The sequence below is a fragment of the Petromyzon marinus genome, chromosome 23, assembly GCF_048934315.1.
Source record: "Petromyzon marinus isolate PM22_M1 ecotype Great Lakes invasive population chromosome 23, UKy_Petmar_22M1.pri1.0, whole genome shotgun sequence".
Lineage (NCBI taxonomy): Eukaryota > Metazoa > Chordata > Hyperoartia > Petromyzontiformes > Petromyzontidae > Petromyzon > Petromyzon marinus.
The window spans coordinates 10,962,501-10,977,842 of NC_133689.1; the positions used below are offsets into that span (position 1 = coordinate 10,962,501).

General features: G+C 53.0%; 1 protein-coding gene across 1 annotated transcript in view; it reads right to left on the reverse strand.

The window, feature by feature from the left end:
• The window catches only part of LAMA5 (laminin subunit alpha 5), a 232,150-nt gene that overhangs the window by 56,995 nt on the left and 159,813 nt on the right, over positions 1-15,342 (reverse strand). The window contains exons 42-44 of the mRNA XM_032959653.2: positions 3,840-3,953; positions 2,691-2,818; positions 740-820 (exon numbers count right to left, since the gene is read on the reverse strand). Of these exons, the coding sequence (XP_032815544.2) occupies positions 740-820; positions 2,691-2,818; positions 3,840-3,953 (323 nt within the window). The remainder of the gene's footprint in view (positions 1-739; positions 821-2,690; positions 2,819-3,839; positions 3,954-15,342) is intronic.

Sequence of the window (15,342 nt, forward strand, 5' to 3'; positions counted from 1 at the left end):
GTGGCTATCCGCGCGAGTGAAGGGAGTCCGAGACCACGGGGGCAGCAGAGGAGAATGAGCGACCTCCGACTGAGCGAATGTTGATCAGGGACACTGACCAAAATTCTTGGCAGCTGGAGGCGATGCTTTGTGTTTGTTTGTTGAACTTCTTTAGCACCCTACGTAGCCAAACGTGGTATTTGGAGGTGCGGGGGAAAGACAACAAACTAAACAACAAAAGGCAATTCTAATTAAATGAGTTTTCAATCCAGATTATTTCAAAGTGCACAGCTCCTAGCGGCTTCCTAATACCGGAAGGGAGAGCGTTCCAGACGGCCGCAGAAGCGCATCCGAAAGCGCCGCGCGATGCGGTGGACCGCCTTCGTTTGATGGCGAGCGGCGGGAGCGGAGCGGAGAGGGAGGCGACAGCGGGGAGGTAGGGCAGTGCGCGGAGAGGGAAGAGGAAGGGAGCGTGAGATTGAAAGGGGAGAGACGGAGATAGGGGAGCGAGTCCATGCAAGATGTTTAAGGCCTTGAGAGTGAGATTTTGAAATCGATCCGGGATTGTATTGCGAGCCGGTGGAGCAATCGGTAGGGGTCGTGCAAAGGGGCGATTTATGTTGCCAACAAGCAACATCCATAACCAATAGGCGGCAAACGACAACAGGGGAGCCTTGCTCTGCACAGTGTCAGGGCGACACCGAGGCTCGGGGAACCGGTCCACCATTTGCAGCGCGCAAGCAAGCATCGTGGCATGTACCTGTCACACTTGCTCCCCGCGTAGCCGCTCTTGCACAGACACTTCATCTCTCCGTCGCGGTCAGTGCAGCCCATGGAGAAACTGACGCACGCACGCACACGCACACGCACGCACACGCACGCACACAGGCACACAGGCACACAGGTACAGACACACACACGTACACAGGTACAGACGCACACACGTACGCGCGTGCACGCACGCACACACACACAAAGACAAAGATTCCCCATATAGCCTTAACAGACTGTAGGGGCAAGTGCTGTTAGCGAGTACCTATGAAGGCCGGTAACGGTACACGAGGGGGTGGGTGGCCAGCACCACGCCCGACCGCCTTTGTCTCCCTAGTGACGATGTTTACACACCGCACCAGGTACTCATTTGAGGCTGAGTCGACCTAGGAGAGGCCCGGGACCGGTTAAGATAACCGTCACTGGTGTTGGCCGTGAGCGGGAATCGAACCCGGGTCGCCGGGTTCATAGCACAGCGCGCTAACCGCTACACTATCGCTTCCCAGACGCACACACACACACGGCATGTTACAGGCAAATGAGCACACCTACTGCTGTAGTACATAATGATAATTTTCATCATTATATACTACAGCAGTAGAGTGTAGGATCGCAGTGCAGCAGTAGATTTCCCCCTCTGCTGCCCACCGTGTAACCTCGCAAGCCCAATGACAGCCTCTTTGCGCATGGTGGAGGTCATCCATCCCAGCACTATCCATCCAAGCTTTTTAAAGTGATGGGTAAGTGTGTGTGATGGTGATGGGCTAGTGTGTGTGACGGTGATGGGTGTGTGACAGTGATGGGCTAGTGCGTGTGACGGTGATGGGCTAGTGCGTGTGACGATGATGGGCTAGTGCGTGTGACGGTGATGGGCTAGTGCGTGTGACTGTGATGGGCTAGTGAGTGTGACGGTGATGGGCTTGTGTGTGTGACGGTGATGGGCTAGTGCGTGTGACAGTGATGGGCTAGTGAGTGTGACGGTGATGGGCTAGTGTGTGTGACGGTGATGGGCTAGTGCGTGTGACGGTGATGGGCTAGTGAGTGTGATGGTGATGGGCTAGTGCGTGTGACGATGATGGGCTAGTGCGTGTGACAGTGATGGGCTAGTGCGTGTGATGGTGATGGGCTAGTGAGTGTGACGGTGATGGGCTAGTGCGTGTGACGGTGATGGGCTAGTGTGTGTTACAGTCATGGGCTAGTGCGTGTGACAGTGATGGGCTAGTGCGTGTGACAGTGATGGGCTAGTGCGTGTGACGGTGATGGGCTAGTGAGTGTGACAGTGATGGGCTAGTGCGTGTGACGGTGATGGGCTAGTGAGTGTGACGGTGACGGGCTAGTGTGTGTGACTGTGATGGGCTAGTGCGTGTGACAGTGATGGGCTAGTGAGTGTGACGGTGATGGGCTAGTGTGTGTGACGGTGATGGGCTAGTGCGTGTGACGGTGATGGGCTAGTGAGTGTGATGGTGATGGGCTAGTGCGTGTGACGATGATGGGCTAGTGCGTGTGACAGTGATGGGCTAGTGCGTGTGATGGTGATGGGCTAGTGAGTGTGACGGTGATGGGCTAGTGCGTGTGACGGTGATGGGCTAGTGTGTGTTACAGTCATGGGCTAGTGCGTGTGACAGTGATGGGCTAGTGCGTGTGACAGTGATGGGCTAGTGCGTGTGACGGTGATGGGCTAGTGAGTGTGACAGTGATGGGCTAGTGAGTGTGACAGTGATGGGCTAGTTCGTGTGACGGTGATGGGCTAGTGTGTGTGACGGTGATGGGCTAGTGAGTGTGACAGTGATGGGCTAGTGCGTGTGACGGTGATGGGCTAGTGAGTGTGACGGTGACGGGCTAGTGTGTGTGACGGTGATGGGCTAGTGTGTGTGACGGTGATGGGCTAGTGCGTGTGACGGTGACGGGCTAGTGCGTGTGACGGTGACGGGCTGGGCCACCTGTTGGAGTGCAGGGCGAGAGGACAGGGGCAGGGCTGGCAAGGCTGGGCAGCACCCGCACTGGCGTTGCCCACGTGTCCCGGCTGGCAGCGTTCGCAGCTCTCGCCCTGCGTGTTGTGCTGACAGCGCTGCGGGGACAGAGAGAGACGCGCGTGGTTCCACGCGGCGCACCAATGTCACACCATCGTCTCACCAACGTCGTGGCAATACGTCCACTCCCGAGATCCTGGGTACACACCCAGGCAGCGACTAGTGATTAAAAACAACCGGGATCTTAGGCGCATTGAGTTGTTCCAGCTGCAAATGAAAGTGGAGGCACTCGGCGAGAGTGCTAAAGGAGTCACCACCGGCAGGACACGTGCCCGTGGGGAAGATGACGTTCAGCAGGGCCCATACCAACCAAAGGTCGCTTCTTTTCTCTCTGTAAATAGTGAGACGCTTCCTGTCAATTACTTCGAGCCAGCGTCTGGAGACGTGAGCCAGCGTCTGGTGACGTGAACCAGCGTCTGATCACGTGAGCCAGCGTCTGGTGACGTGTGAGCCAGCGTCTGGTGATGTGAGACAGCGTCTGGTGACGTGAGCCAGCGTCTGGTAGCGTGAGCCAGCGTCTGATCACGTGAGCCAGCGGCTGGTGACGTGAGCCAGCGTCTGGTGACGTGAGCCAGCGTCTGGTGACGTGAGCCAGCGTCTGATCACGTGAGCCAGCGTCTGGTGACGTGTGAGCCAGCGTCTGGTGACGTGTGAGCCAGCGTCTGTGACGTGAGCCAGCGTCTGTGACGTGGGCCAGCGTCTGGTGACGTGAGCCAGCGTCTGTGACGTGAGCCAGAGTCTGATCACGTGAGCCAGCGTCTGTGACGTGAGCCAGCGTCTGGTGACGTGAGACAGAGTCTGATCACGTGAGCCAGCGTCTGTGACGTGAGCCAGCGTCTGGTGACGTGAGACAGAGTCTGTGACGTGAGCCAGCGTCTGTGACGTGAGCCAGAGTCTGATCACGTGAGCCAGCGTCTGTGACGTGAGCCAGCGTCTGGTGACGTGAGACAGAGTCTGATCACGTGAGCCAGCGTCTGTGACGTGAGCCAGCGTCTGGTGACGTGAGCCAGCGTCTGTGACGTGAGCCAGAGTCTGGTGACGTGTGAGTGCTGCTCGTACCAGGCAGGCTCCCGTGCCGTGCTCACACTGGTCCGAGTGTCCATTGCAGTCGCAGGGCAGGCAGCGGCCCAGGTAGGGCCCTCGCGTGTCCCGGTAGTAGCCGGGCGCACACTCCTGCGGGTCCAGCACACACAGGTACACACACACACACGCACGACACACATGCACGCACACACAGGACACACACACACACACGACACACACACACACGACACGCACACACACACGCACGACACACACGCACGCACACACAGGACACGCACACACACGACACACACACGACACACACACACGACACACGACACGCACAGCACTCAGATGACGCGCACGCACGACACGACGCGAAACGCAAAAGATCCCCCAACTCAGCCTCGCGCACCCAAAGGGGGGCGGACAAGCAGGAGGAAGCACTCATAAAGAAGCACCAATAATAATACTACATCCGATTAGCTACGGAGATCTTTCACGGAACTCAGCGAGTTACAACAACAAACAATAAACAATAAACAACAACAAACAATAAACAACAACAAACAATAAACAACAAACAACAGCAAACAATAAACAATAACAAACAATAAACAACAAACAATAAACAACACGCATTAAGCAACAAACAATAAACAACAAACAATAAACGATAAACAATAACAAACAACAAAAATAAACAACAAGCATTAAACAACAAACAATAAACAACAACAAACAACAACAAACTACAATAAACAACAAACAAAACAAGTGAAAATTAGAGAAAAAGTAAGCAAGTCACTATAAACAAATATACGTAAACAAAGTATAACAAGTACAAATTGCATAAGTGCACAAAACAAGGATGGCCACAGCATCGCGGGCTTTCGGACATCCGGAAGAGCCGTCTGGAAAGTTCTCCCTTTCCGATATCAGGAAGCCACTGGAGCAATGGACTTTTATATCATCGAGATTGAAAACCAATTTCTTGAAAACAGCTTCTCGTGTTTAGTTTGTTGTCCTTCCCCGGCACGTCCGATTAGCACGGTTGGCTACGTACGGTGCGAAAGAAGTTCAACGCGCACACATACGTTCCTGCCGATAGTTATTTTTTTGTGATATAGCGGCTGCCCTATTGGGCCGGGTTATCTCACGGCGCGAGCCGTGGTGAAGAAGTACTTATTTCTGACCGGTTGTCAACCCCCACCCCCCCCCCCCAAAAGCGAACAGCAAGGCCACGGGGTGACGTGGCCAGGAAAACAGAACGCTGATGAGACGGCCAACAGAGGCAGGGGGTGGGTCATCAAAAAGGCAGGGCACATGATTATTGGGTTTTAATTGATAAAAAAAGGATAGGGGGCGCATTCAAATGCAATACATTCCTGAGCGAGCGAGCGGGCGGGCGGGCGGGCAGAGGGGGTGATTTGTGGAGACTTTGATAGGTCCTGCGCAGGAGAGGGAACTCAACTCGAGTTATTTTAGAGGCGCCCCTCGCAATAGCGGTGGGGGGGGGGTTAAGCACGGATTCCAAGTTCAATTCGAAGAGACAGCGGCAGTGCCAAGGCTAACAAAGCCAGGCGTTGTCCGAGGAACAGATTGTGAATTGCTTTCCAAATACATCACGTGAACATGCCACGTATGTTTGAGTTACACACACGTTAACTTAAGTATGTATTTTGTATATTTTTCATCGACGGCTCGCAGATAACCTTGCGACCACAAAAGGCAGGGGTTGTTTGTACCGGCAAGACTCGCTCCCACCAAAGGAAGTGGAATTTCTCACCACTGGGCTCAGGGTTGTCAACAAGAAATGAGCGCTGCATCAGTGCTCATTTGAGCAGGGAATCACTTCCACTGAAATTTGAAGGACATCAAAGTTTTTTATTCCCAAACTAAACCTAAACTATTTTAATTGTTCTTCTTGGTTCTTTCGGTAAAGTCACCACGTAGAAGGGAAATAATAAAGTAATAAAAATAAAACGTAATAAAATAAAATTCTCACGACGTTTCGGCCACAACGCAAGCAGCCGTCCTCAGGTGAAGAAACAGAGCTGTCGGGAAGACAGCGTCTTAACTTTACCAGGTAAGGCCCACTGAGCGATGCAGCTCTCTTTCAAAAGTAATCTGGCCACAAATGAAAGCTCAATGGCTTGCCACATGTAAATGTATAGCAAGCGAAATACTCTAAAACGCACGTTTCTACATGTGGAGTGGATACAAAAAAAACAGAGCACCTGGAGAAAAATCGACGCGACCACGGGGAGAGAGAGACAAATATGCAGCAGGCGTCAGGGTGGAGATAAACCCATGGACATCTGTGAAAAAGAGCTTTATAGCTCATCGGATTCCTTCAAATATAAATAAATATTCTGATTGCGATTCTAACCTCCTGCATACCTGGCGAGGCAGTTAACATCTCGCCGCCCAACGATGAGACTCGAAATCTAAAGCACAAATACCAGGAGTTGTCGGCGGTGCGTACAGTGCGTGTTTCAGTATCGCTTCATCACAAGTGGACATACCCAGACTGGTGTATGCCCTGGCTCGTGTGAGATCTGTCAGGCTCGGGCATTGCCAGACGTTTAGATGAGCAGGCGGGGGGGGGGGGGTGCAGAACCACAACCGCGCACGCTGTGGCAATTCGAGGGCTCGCCTTGATTTATATCGAACAAGAAAAGCAGAGAAAACTTAATTGCACGAGCCAGCCAGATGGGACATAACTCACGGACACATTCACGCTCACGCCCACACAACGTTGCTCGCTTTGGGAATTCACGCCCCGTGGTTATGTATCCACCCAAGCGGCAGCGCGGCTATTAGAGAGTGCTCAACTCGCACTCGGAAGAAGGCAGTGAGTTGGCCCATCGTACCGCCAACACATTTGGTACAATTTTGTGATAAGCGGTGGAGCCGCGGTCAGTGCAAGCGCACTGTGCTGTGAACCCAGAGGCCTAGGTTCAGTTGCCGGCCATGGCTAACACCAGTGGTGACAACCTGTACTCATCCGGGGCTTCCCACCTTCACCAATATGCACTGACCAGCGTGGTGAAGTTTGGTGAAATAACCCCTCATGAACCTAGATGGCTATAGGAAGCCTTCATCCGGCAGTATGTCACTGACGCACTGGATATGCACATGGCATGAAAAATAAGGGTTGCCCTCGCGAGACACTGGCTCCCGGCATGGGAATGTGGAATTTCCATCGCTGGCCCCTGTGCCGCTAATGGCGGCGAGCACGAGTCAGATTGGAAATGTGAGGCATTGTGGATGATAAAGACTATTTTTTATCTTACCAAGCTAGCCCTTCTGAGCTGTTTTTCAGTCGCGACCTGGCCACAAACGATAGCCCAATTAAGTGGCTTATCATCGTGTGGAAATTTATAGCAGCCAAAGACTTTAAACACACGATTCCAAATGTGGAGGGAAAACCCGGAGGGGACCCGGAGAGAAATCCACGCGACCACGCGGAGAGCGACACGCAAACTCCAAATATACAGCAGCAGGCGTCAGGGTCGGGATCGAACCCACGACCTCCTGTACACCAGGCGAGGTAGTTAACATCTCCTGGCCACCGTGATGATGATGAGAGAGAGAGAGCGACACGCAAACTCCAAATATACAGCAGCAGGCGTCAGGGTCGGGATCGAACCCACGACCTCCTGTAGACCAGGCGAGGGAGTTAACATCTCCTAGCCACCGTGATGATGAGAGAGAGCGACACGCAAACTCCAAATATACAGCAGCAGGCGTCAGGGTTGGGATCGAACCCACGACCTCCTGTATGCCTGGCGAGGTAGTTAACATCTCCTAGCCACCGCGGTGCCCCTGGCCAGACAGGGGAGGCTGGCCAGGGGTATCAATGGGCGGCGTGCACGTGGTTCGTGCGAGAGACACGACTTCACCGTGGCGCTCATTAATCGTGGCTGCCTTTGCTCGCAAAACTCTTCCTCTCTCTCTCTTTGTGTTTGGCTGGATCTGCAGCAACTCAACGGGTTTACAAAGCTCAGATCACTTCGCCAGGACATCGCTTGAGTTGACGTGCGGGTAGCGATTGGCTTCTCAATGGCTGTGTTGAACATTCAGAGTTCACAGTGGTTCACTGTGCTCGTGTGCTTTCACACAGAGACCCGACGACTCACAGTGACTCACAGACTCGCACAGAGACCCATAGACTCGCACAGAGACCCATAGACACAGACACCCGCAGACTGTAATACAGAGTTCACAGCTGTTCATGGCTGTGCGGTCTTACATAGAGAGCCTCATAGACTCACATAGAGACCCGTAGATTCACACAGAGACTCACAGACTTGCACAGTTCACAGCGGTTCACTGAAGCGTGGGTCGATGCGTCTGCCCGGTGCTTCGACAATCTCACGCCGCCGGATTTTATTTGAACCTCCACTCGTGAAGGAAGTGGACAGCTTCGCCGTGTGCAGATTCAACTTGCGAGCCCTTCGTTTATTTGAGGTTAATTACATCCCAGAGGTTCTCTGAGCTTGCGGTTGAGTCGATAGCACGAGTGGAGCGAATGGACAAAAAAACCTCATCGACAAATAAACAGAGGACATTCGTGACCCTTTAAAAGGAGGAACAACATTAGGCACTGTTGAAACAGACCAGCGAGTTAACAACTGCCCCGAAACCTCAAGTGGATTTTCTGTTTAAACAAGCGGCCCATTAAGTCTGGCTTGGTACGCCGCCGCTGTGGTTGCTCTGAGAATTCTCAATCGGTTGTCTTAGTGTGGCTCTCTACGTACCGGGCAAAGCGTTGAATCATGAGGATCAAACGTTCATTGGCAGTGCTTTGGTGATCCGAGGGCCTGAACGATGCTGGCTGATGAAACAACAAAGAATCCCCGTGTAGACTCTCACAAGACTGTAGGGGCAAGTGCTGTTAGCGATGCACCTATGAGGGCCGGCAAGGCACACGAGGGGGTGGGTGTTCAGCACCACGCCCGACCGCCTTTGTCTCCCCCAGTGGCGATGTTTACGACACACCGCACCAGGTGCTCATTTGACGACGAGTAGTTCTAGGGGAGGCCGAGGACCAGTTCAGATAATCGTCACTGGTGTTGGCCGTGAGCGGGAATCAAACTCGTGTCGCCGGGTTCATTATTTCACCAGACGGGAACTCAAGTTGCTAGGATAGGGGTCTCATTTGCAAGCGTCACCTGGGTCACCGAAATGACAAAAGCGCAACAAACACACATCACGCGAGATCGAGGATCGATGCCGATCAACGAATCTGCACCACGTGGGCACCCCGAACAACTCGACATTAATCACCTGCCCGTTCGACGTGAGGCTCATCGCAACTGGCCCACGTAATCCATTGAAAGAGTGGCTCCTCGCCATGGGCCGGTGGCGGAGCCACCACGCTCAGCGCTGAAACCCAAGCCATGGCTGCCATGCCGGTGCCCTTGGCAAGTTCTGCCCACTGAAATTGTCTGTTCCACCGCACCGGGCGCCACGGTGGCGAGATGTTAACGACCTCGCCCGGTATGCAGGAGGTCGTGGGTTCCATCTCCGACCCCGACGCCTGAATATTTGGAGTTTGCACGTCTCTCGCCTCGTGGTCACGTGGATATTTCCCCGAGTCCTCCGGTTTTAAGAACCGACATGCCTTAAGGGCATTTGGCTGCTATACGTTTAAATACGATAAGCCACTTCTCTCAACTATCATTTGTGGTCAGGTCGCTTCTGAAAAATTGCTGTTTCGCTCAGTTGGGCCCAACACGGACATCATGAACAAAACGACAGTGAGCAAACGTAGTTCTGCTCACGGTATTGTGTTTTTTTATCTTCCGTGGATAATTCAAAGTGCCCCCAACGAGTGTCGAGCAGCGGTCGTCTCGACCTGTTGGTGACCCTGAGCCCGGCGGTGAAGATTCCGCACTCCCAACACCGCAACGTGTTGCGCATCTCATTGCAGAGCACGGAAAAAAAGATGCACAATCGCATATGAAGCTATTGTTTCGGGAGACACCTGTGTCTGTGTGTGTGTGTCGCTAGTGGGGAGCGGTAGTGCAGCGGTTAGCGAGCTGCGTTCGATTCCCGCTCACGGCCAACACCCAGTGACGATTATCTGAATCGGTCATGGGCCTCCCCTAGGTCGACTCAGCCTGAAAATAAGTACCTGGTGCGGTGTGTAAGCATCGCCACTGGGGAGACAAAGGCGGTCGGGCGTGGTGCTGGCCACCCACCCCCTCGTGTACCGTTCCGGCCTTCTAGGTGCTGCTCGCTACCAGCACTTGCCCCTACAGTCTGTTAAAGCTACACGGGGGATCTTTTGTCTTTGTCGCTAGACATAAGTCTGCGAATAAAGTGTACGTTCGCACTGTCGGCTACGTACGGTGCGGGGTAGAAGTTCAACGTACACACATACGCACACGTGCGCGCAAAATATACACACGTATCATCGAGTGACGAGTCGATGCGATTTGTTACGTGGACGACGGTGCCGTCTGGCCGGTTGTTCGCCTTCGTCCACGCGTAAGATCCGTGGTGCTGAGCGAGCAGCAGCAGCAGCAGCAGCGGCACAACAGCTAAGAAAGAGTAGGCCAAGGGCGCGGCTTCGCGTTGCGTTAACGATCACGGCCTCCCACGACAATGAGGGTGCCCAGCTCGACGTGGAAGGGGGTGGGGGTCACTGGAGACAATAACAATTCTCCGTACTTTTTTAAGGACATTAGGTGTCGTAATTATTCCGCTAATTGAACCTCATGGCGGTATCCCGGGGTACCGTAACACCCCGGCTCTCGCACGATATCCGTGATGCAGTCATTCTTAGTCTGTTGATGGTCGGCGATGCGGCAGTCGGCTCCATCTCGACGAGCTGTACTCACGATGCACTATTCAAAGTTGAATTTTTCGATCACGGATTTTTTTTATGCTATAATGTTCGGCGTTTCGACATCGCGGATTGGCACTGATTTCGGATTGATTGGCACCCCAGTCGCGGAGTTAAGTAACACCCCTGGAAAAAAAATAGTGTCCCAGAAATAAAATATTTAATTGCCTTGCCCATTTTGTTTTATTTGGTACCTTGGCGTACCGCCATTAAAATCAATTGATTACTTAACACGTAGGTGTTACGATTCGCTGTCGAGTTGTGGGTCAGGCCATGTGGTGATCTGGCCATATTTTAGCTGTGCTGTGTCGGGTGGTGGGGGGTTTCGCGACAATAAGTTGACCCGCCCACTCAGTGGCCGAATCTAAAAAATCATTCATGAACAGAAGTCATTTACAGCCCACACCGTGCCCATCATGGGGGTTCTTAGCCGATACTTCACCATGCTCGATTTTGACAACAACAAACTCAACACTTTCGTCAATAACTTTGCGGTCCCTAAAATAAACGAAATCTGTGATAGGGCGACATTTCGGGCAACGGCCCTACGCCACGCTGGTCAGGATGGATTGGTGGAAGGGCGGTGGGGTAACGGTGAACACCGGTTTGGATAGAAGCTCGCCAAAGATGTGAGCCGTGGCCGGGAGTCGAACGCGGGTCGCCGGCGGGGTTCAGAGCGCCAGCGAGTTCGCCGCTGCACCGCCACCCGCTCCACGCTCGCCTCAATCCCCACGAATTTCCCACCGGTTCACATTGTACGCCCGCGCACGGCTCGGCACCTGCTCTCCTCAACACCGGCGGTTCAAAACGTCCTCACTTCGGCAGCCCGTTATCCGCAAGGCCGAGGCGTAACGCTGTGGATCTAACTGCTCAACCCCCCCCCCCCTAACCCTCCATCCCTACGACACTTTAGACTTGCAGGGGTGGGGAACCTTTTTTCTGCCAAGGGCCTTTGGGATATTTATATAACATCATCATTCGCGGGCCATAGAAAATTATCAACTTAAAAATTGGCCGGTTATATTTGGTCGAACATTTAATTAACTCGCCCCGAATGCGATGGCTGGAACTGATTCTCTTTGGTGAGGCGTGTGGTGATGTTAGCTGGTATTGATGATGATGTTAGCTGGTATTGATGATGATGTTAGCTGGTATCGATGATGTTAGCTGGTATCGATGATGTTAGTTGGTATTGAAGATGTTAGCTGGTATTGATGATGTTAGCTGGTATTGACGATGTTGCTACTCGCAACTGCTTTTCCAGGTTTTGCTCCTAGATTTATTGAATTTCGAGTCCTGCCTGCGGTTGCCTTGGCAGGCCCACGCCAAATGACGTTCCCCACCACTGCAGTTGAGAGGAACAGACAACAGGAATGTTCGCCTCATCCCGTTCGTGTTTAATCTGCAGTCGACCATGACACAGACGTGCCGTGTAAAGCCCAAGGGAAGGCAACGCTTGCAGAGCGGTCCCCTGGTGTTAGACGGTCGTTGCAAAAACATCGGTGTGTTTTTCTTTTTTCTTTTCTTCCCAGTACGCAACGTATCGCCAGGCTCGGACCTTAAACTAATCGCACGCAAAAACAAATCTGGTTGAACAAGAAAAACAACCCGGCGTGCGGCAGCCGTGGCACTGCACAAGCACGTACCTCGCGCGAAATTGTTTTAATGCTAAAAAAAAAACACCCTTAAGCCTCGATCTCAACTTGTTACCCGTGAAAATAAAAAAAAACCAGCCACCACACACGGCTAACAAGATTAACTCAGCACTCAAGTCCACTTGTCTGATTATTCGCTCAGCACTCCAAATATCGGGGTCGGCCGGATTCATCGCGGGCATGCCGCCGCTGCTCCACCCAGAATTAAACAAACGACGCCCTTCGTGTTCTCCCCTGGGGTCTCTGCGCGTTCCCACGAGCAAGGATTCAGAGGAAGGGGGGGGGGGTCTTTTACACCAATGTCACGCACCCACCAGTGATGTCATGATGACATCGTCGATGCTGTTCGACAGCATTGACATCATCGATGCTGTTCGGCAGCATTGACATCATCGACGCTGTTCGACAGGGGATTCTGTGCGTTCCCACGAGCGAGGATTCACAGACGGGAGTCTTCCACGCCGATGTCACGCACCCACCAGTGATGTCATGATGACATCGTCGATGATGTCTTGACGACATCATCAATGCCGTCAACACACCTGGCTCCAGGTGCAGGGGGATGGATTCGGTGGTGGAAATTCACTTTTGCCGACTGGGGCTAAAATGCGCGCAGCACAGAGAAACGATGCACCAGAACCCACCGTCGTACCGTACTTCTATCCCCGAGGATATGCGCTTCTCCCCGCCCACACCCACCTGCACAGCCCAGCACGGCAGAGCGTGGTCAAGTAACGGCGCACGCGACCCACACAGTGCGGGAAAAACCCGAATCCAGCTGCACGTGTGCATGATTGGGGTCCGTCTCTCCACAAAATACCTGATAAACCTGCCCGCTAAACGGTACTCATTTTACCGACCACGAAAGAAATGATGGGCCGAGCCGTCCGCCGACTCCCGGCCACGAACCCGTCTCAAGTGGCACAGTCGCAACTTGGCGAGCCCCAGGCGGCCCGGGGGGCGGCTCTCCCACTGAGGCGCCCCCCGTCGTGGCCCGGCGGAGTTGTCCCGCTTGGTCAGATGGGCAGCTGCTGGCAATCGACATTCCTGGAATATTTTTGTCTGCCCGTGAACCGGCACAGCAATCGATACCGTAGACACTGAATTGACACGGCCATGAACAATTGCGCTCCGGGTGGAGAGGTCGGCCAAGAACCAGTGGGAATCTTTTTTGGCTCTTGTTGTTGGCGTCTGGGTGCCTCAAGGCAGCTAAAGCCGCATCTGTGGATTGCTCTGAACAGCAGACACCGTGGGAACGCCAGGCTCCAGCCCCAACGATGATGCCGAACGAAAAAATGAAAAAGCAAATCGCGTTACAATTTGGCACGGCCGTTTTTTTGTTTGTTTGTTCATTAAAAAGCACGGCTTCCCGTGGCTTCTTACGGCAGATCGTGCCGAGAAGGCTCGCCTGCTTGGTTACGCGGATTGGCGGTGCCCAGTGTGTGGCGCTGGCAACGTATACCCACGGAGGATGTTGAGCAGAGGTGTGACAGGGTGGCCCGTGGCTTTATTGGCACTGACGCGGGGGAATTCAATGGGGGTCATTGTCTGGTCACCGCCAACCCCCCCCCCCCCCCCCTTACTTCGTAGCTGAGAGCCTGGGCTCCTCCCGGCCATGGGGTCCCCTGGCACGGTCGCCTGGACGAACGACAACCGCGCCACTGGTCACGTCACTTGCATGCCCTTCTCCAATGTCTCACGTGGCTTCGCCGAAATTACAAATGTTCTTGCACGACAGCAACGCGTGTAACGGGCAAAACAAATGCAACATCACACGTCTTCAATTGTGTTCTTGTCAGCAGGCAGCTCTACGCACAGTCGCAAGGCCGTGAATTAGTGCCCTGGATGGGGATACATCATCAGCACCATCATTCGGGACTACTTCGAGGGGCGTTATATGTGTGGACAGACTTGTCTACCATAGGAATGTAGAATTTCCGTCGCTGTGTAGGACTGCCTCCAAACGGTGCCTCCTGCCACCCGCCTGGTGTCACTCTCGGCTCTGAAGTACAGTGCCCGTTTGTTCCCAAAACAAAGTTTACATTTATAAGGCAGTGCTGAGTTACGACTGTTGTGGCCAAGTGTGCCCGAAAATAAACGTTTAAGGCTTTAAAAAGTGCTTCTTTTAACATATATATTTAATTTTTCACGTTCCAAAAGAATTGAGGGAGAGACCACAGGGAGCCTGCAGCAGAATAAATATTTGGAACGTGCAGGGATTTACTTGCTGGCAGAGTGAGGGCACGGCAATAAAGATTAGCGGCAGCTTAAAAACAAACACAACTCCACCGTCAGGGTCATGACGAACAGACCTCCGGGAATGTGTCTCCACTGAAAAGTTTAATGTTGCTTTTAGGCCATCAGCCCATGCGCAATGGGCCCTTTTCCATGCCACTGCGATGCTACGACAGCGGTGTAAAGGGGCTGAACTCGGGGCTTGCATACCAACAGATCTCCCCCGTCGTGGCGGTTGAAGCGACGGCGCAAGTTGTCGTTTTAAGTCCGCCGAGCCTAGTTTCAAACCACCTGGTTCTCATTTACGTCAGATAGTCCAAATAAGCTGGCAATATTACTCGTTCTCTGCATGGGTGAAACTAAACTCAACTAATTCATTTTATTTACCAGGTAAGGCTCACTGAGCTACGTAGCTCTTTTTCAGAAGCGACCTGGCCACAAATGATAGCTCAACAAGGTGGGCTTATCACGTGGGCATTTATAGCAGCCAGATACTCTAAACGCACGTTGTTTCCAAACGTGGAGGGAAAAACAGGAGGACCCGGAGAAAAATCCACGCAACCTCGGGAGAGACCAGGCAAACTCCAAATATACAGCAGGCGGGGTCAGGGTCTGAATCGAACCCACGACCTCCTGCATACCAGGCGAGGTAGTTAACATCTCCTAGCCACCGCTGGTTGACCAAAGTGCCGTGCATACACGGGTACAAAACTAAACGAAAAAACTTTCCAATGGACAAGATCAAAGGGCTCACATAAAGCACATGTATAATGTACGTTGACTCATTTAT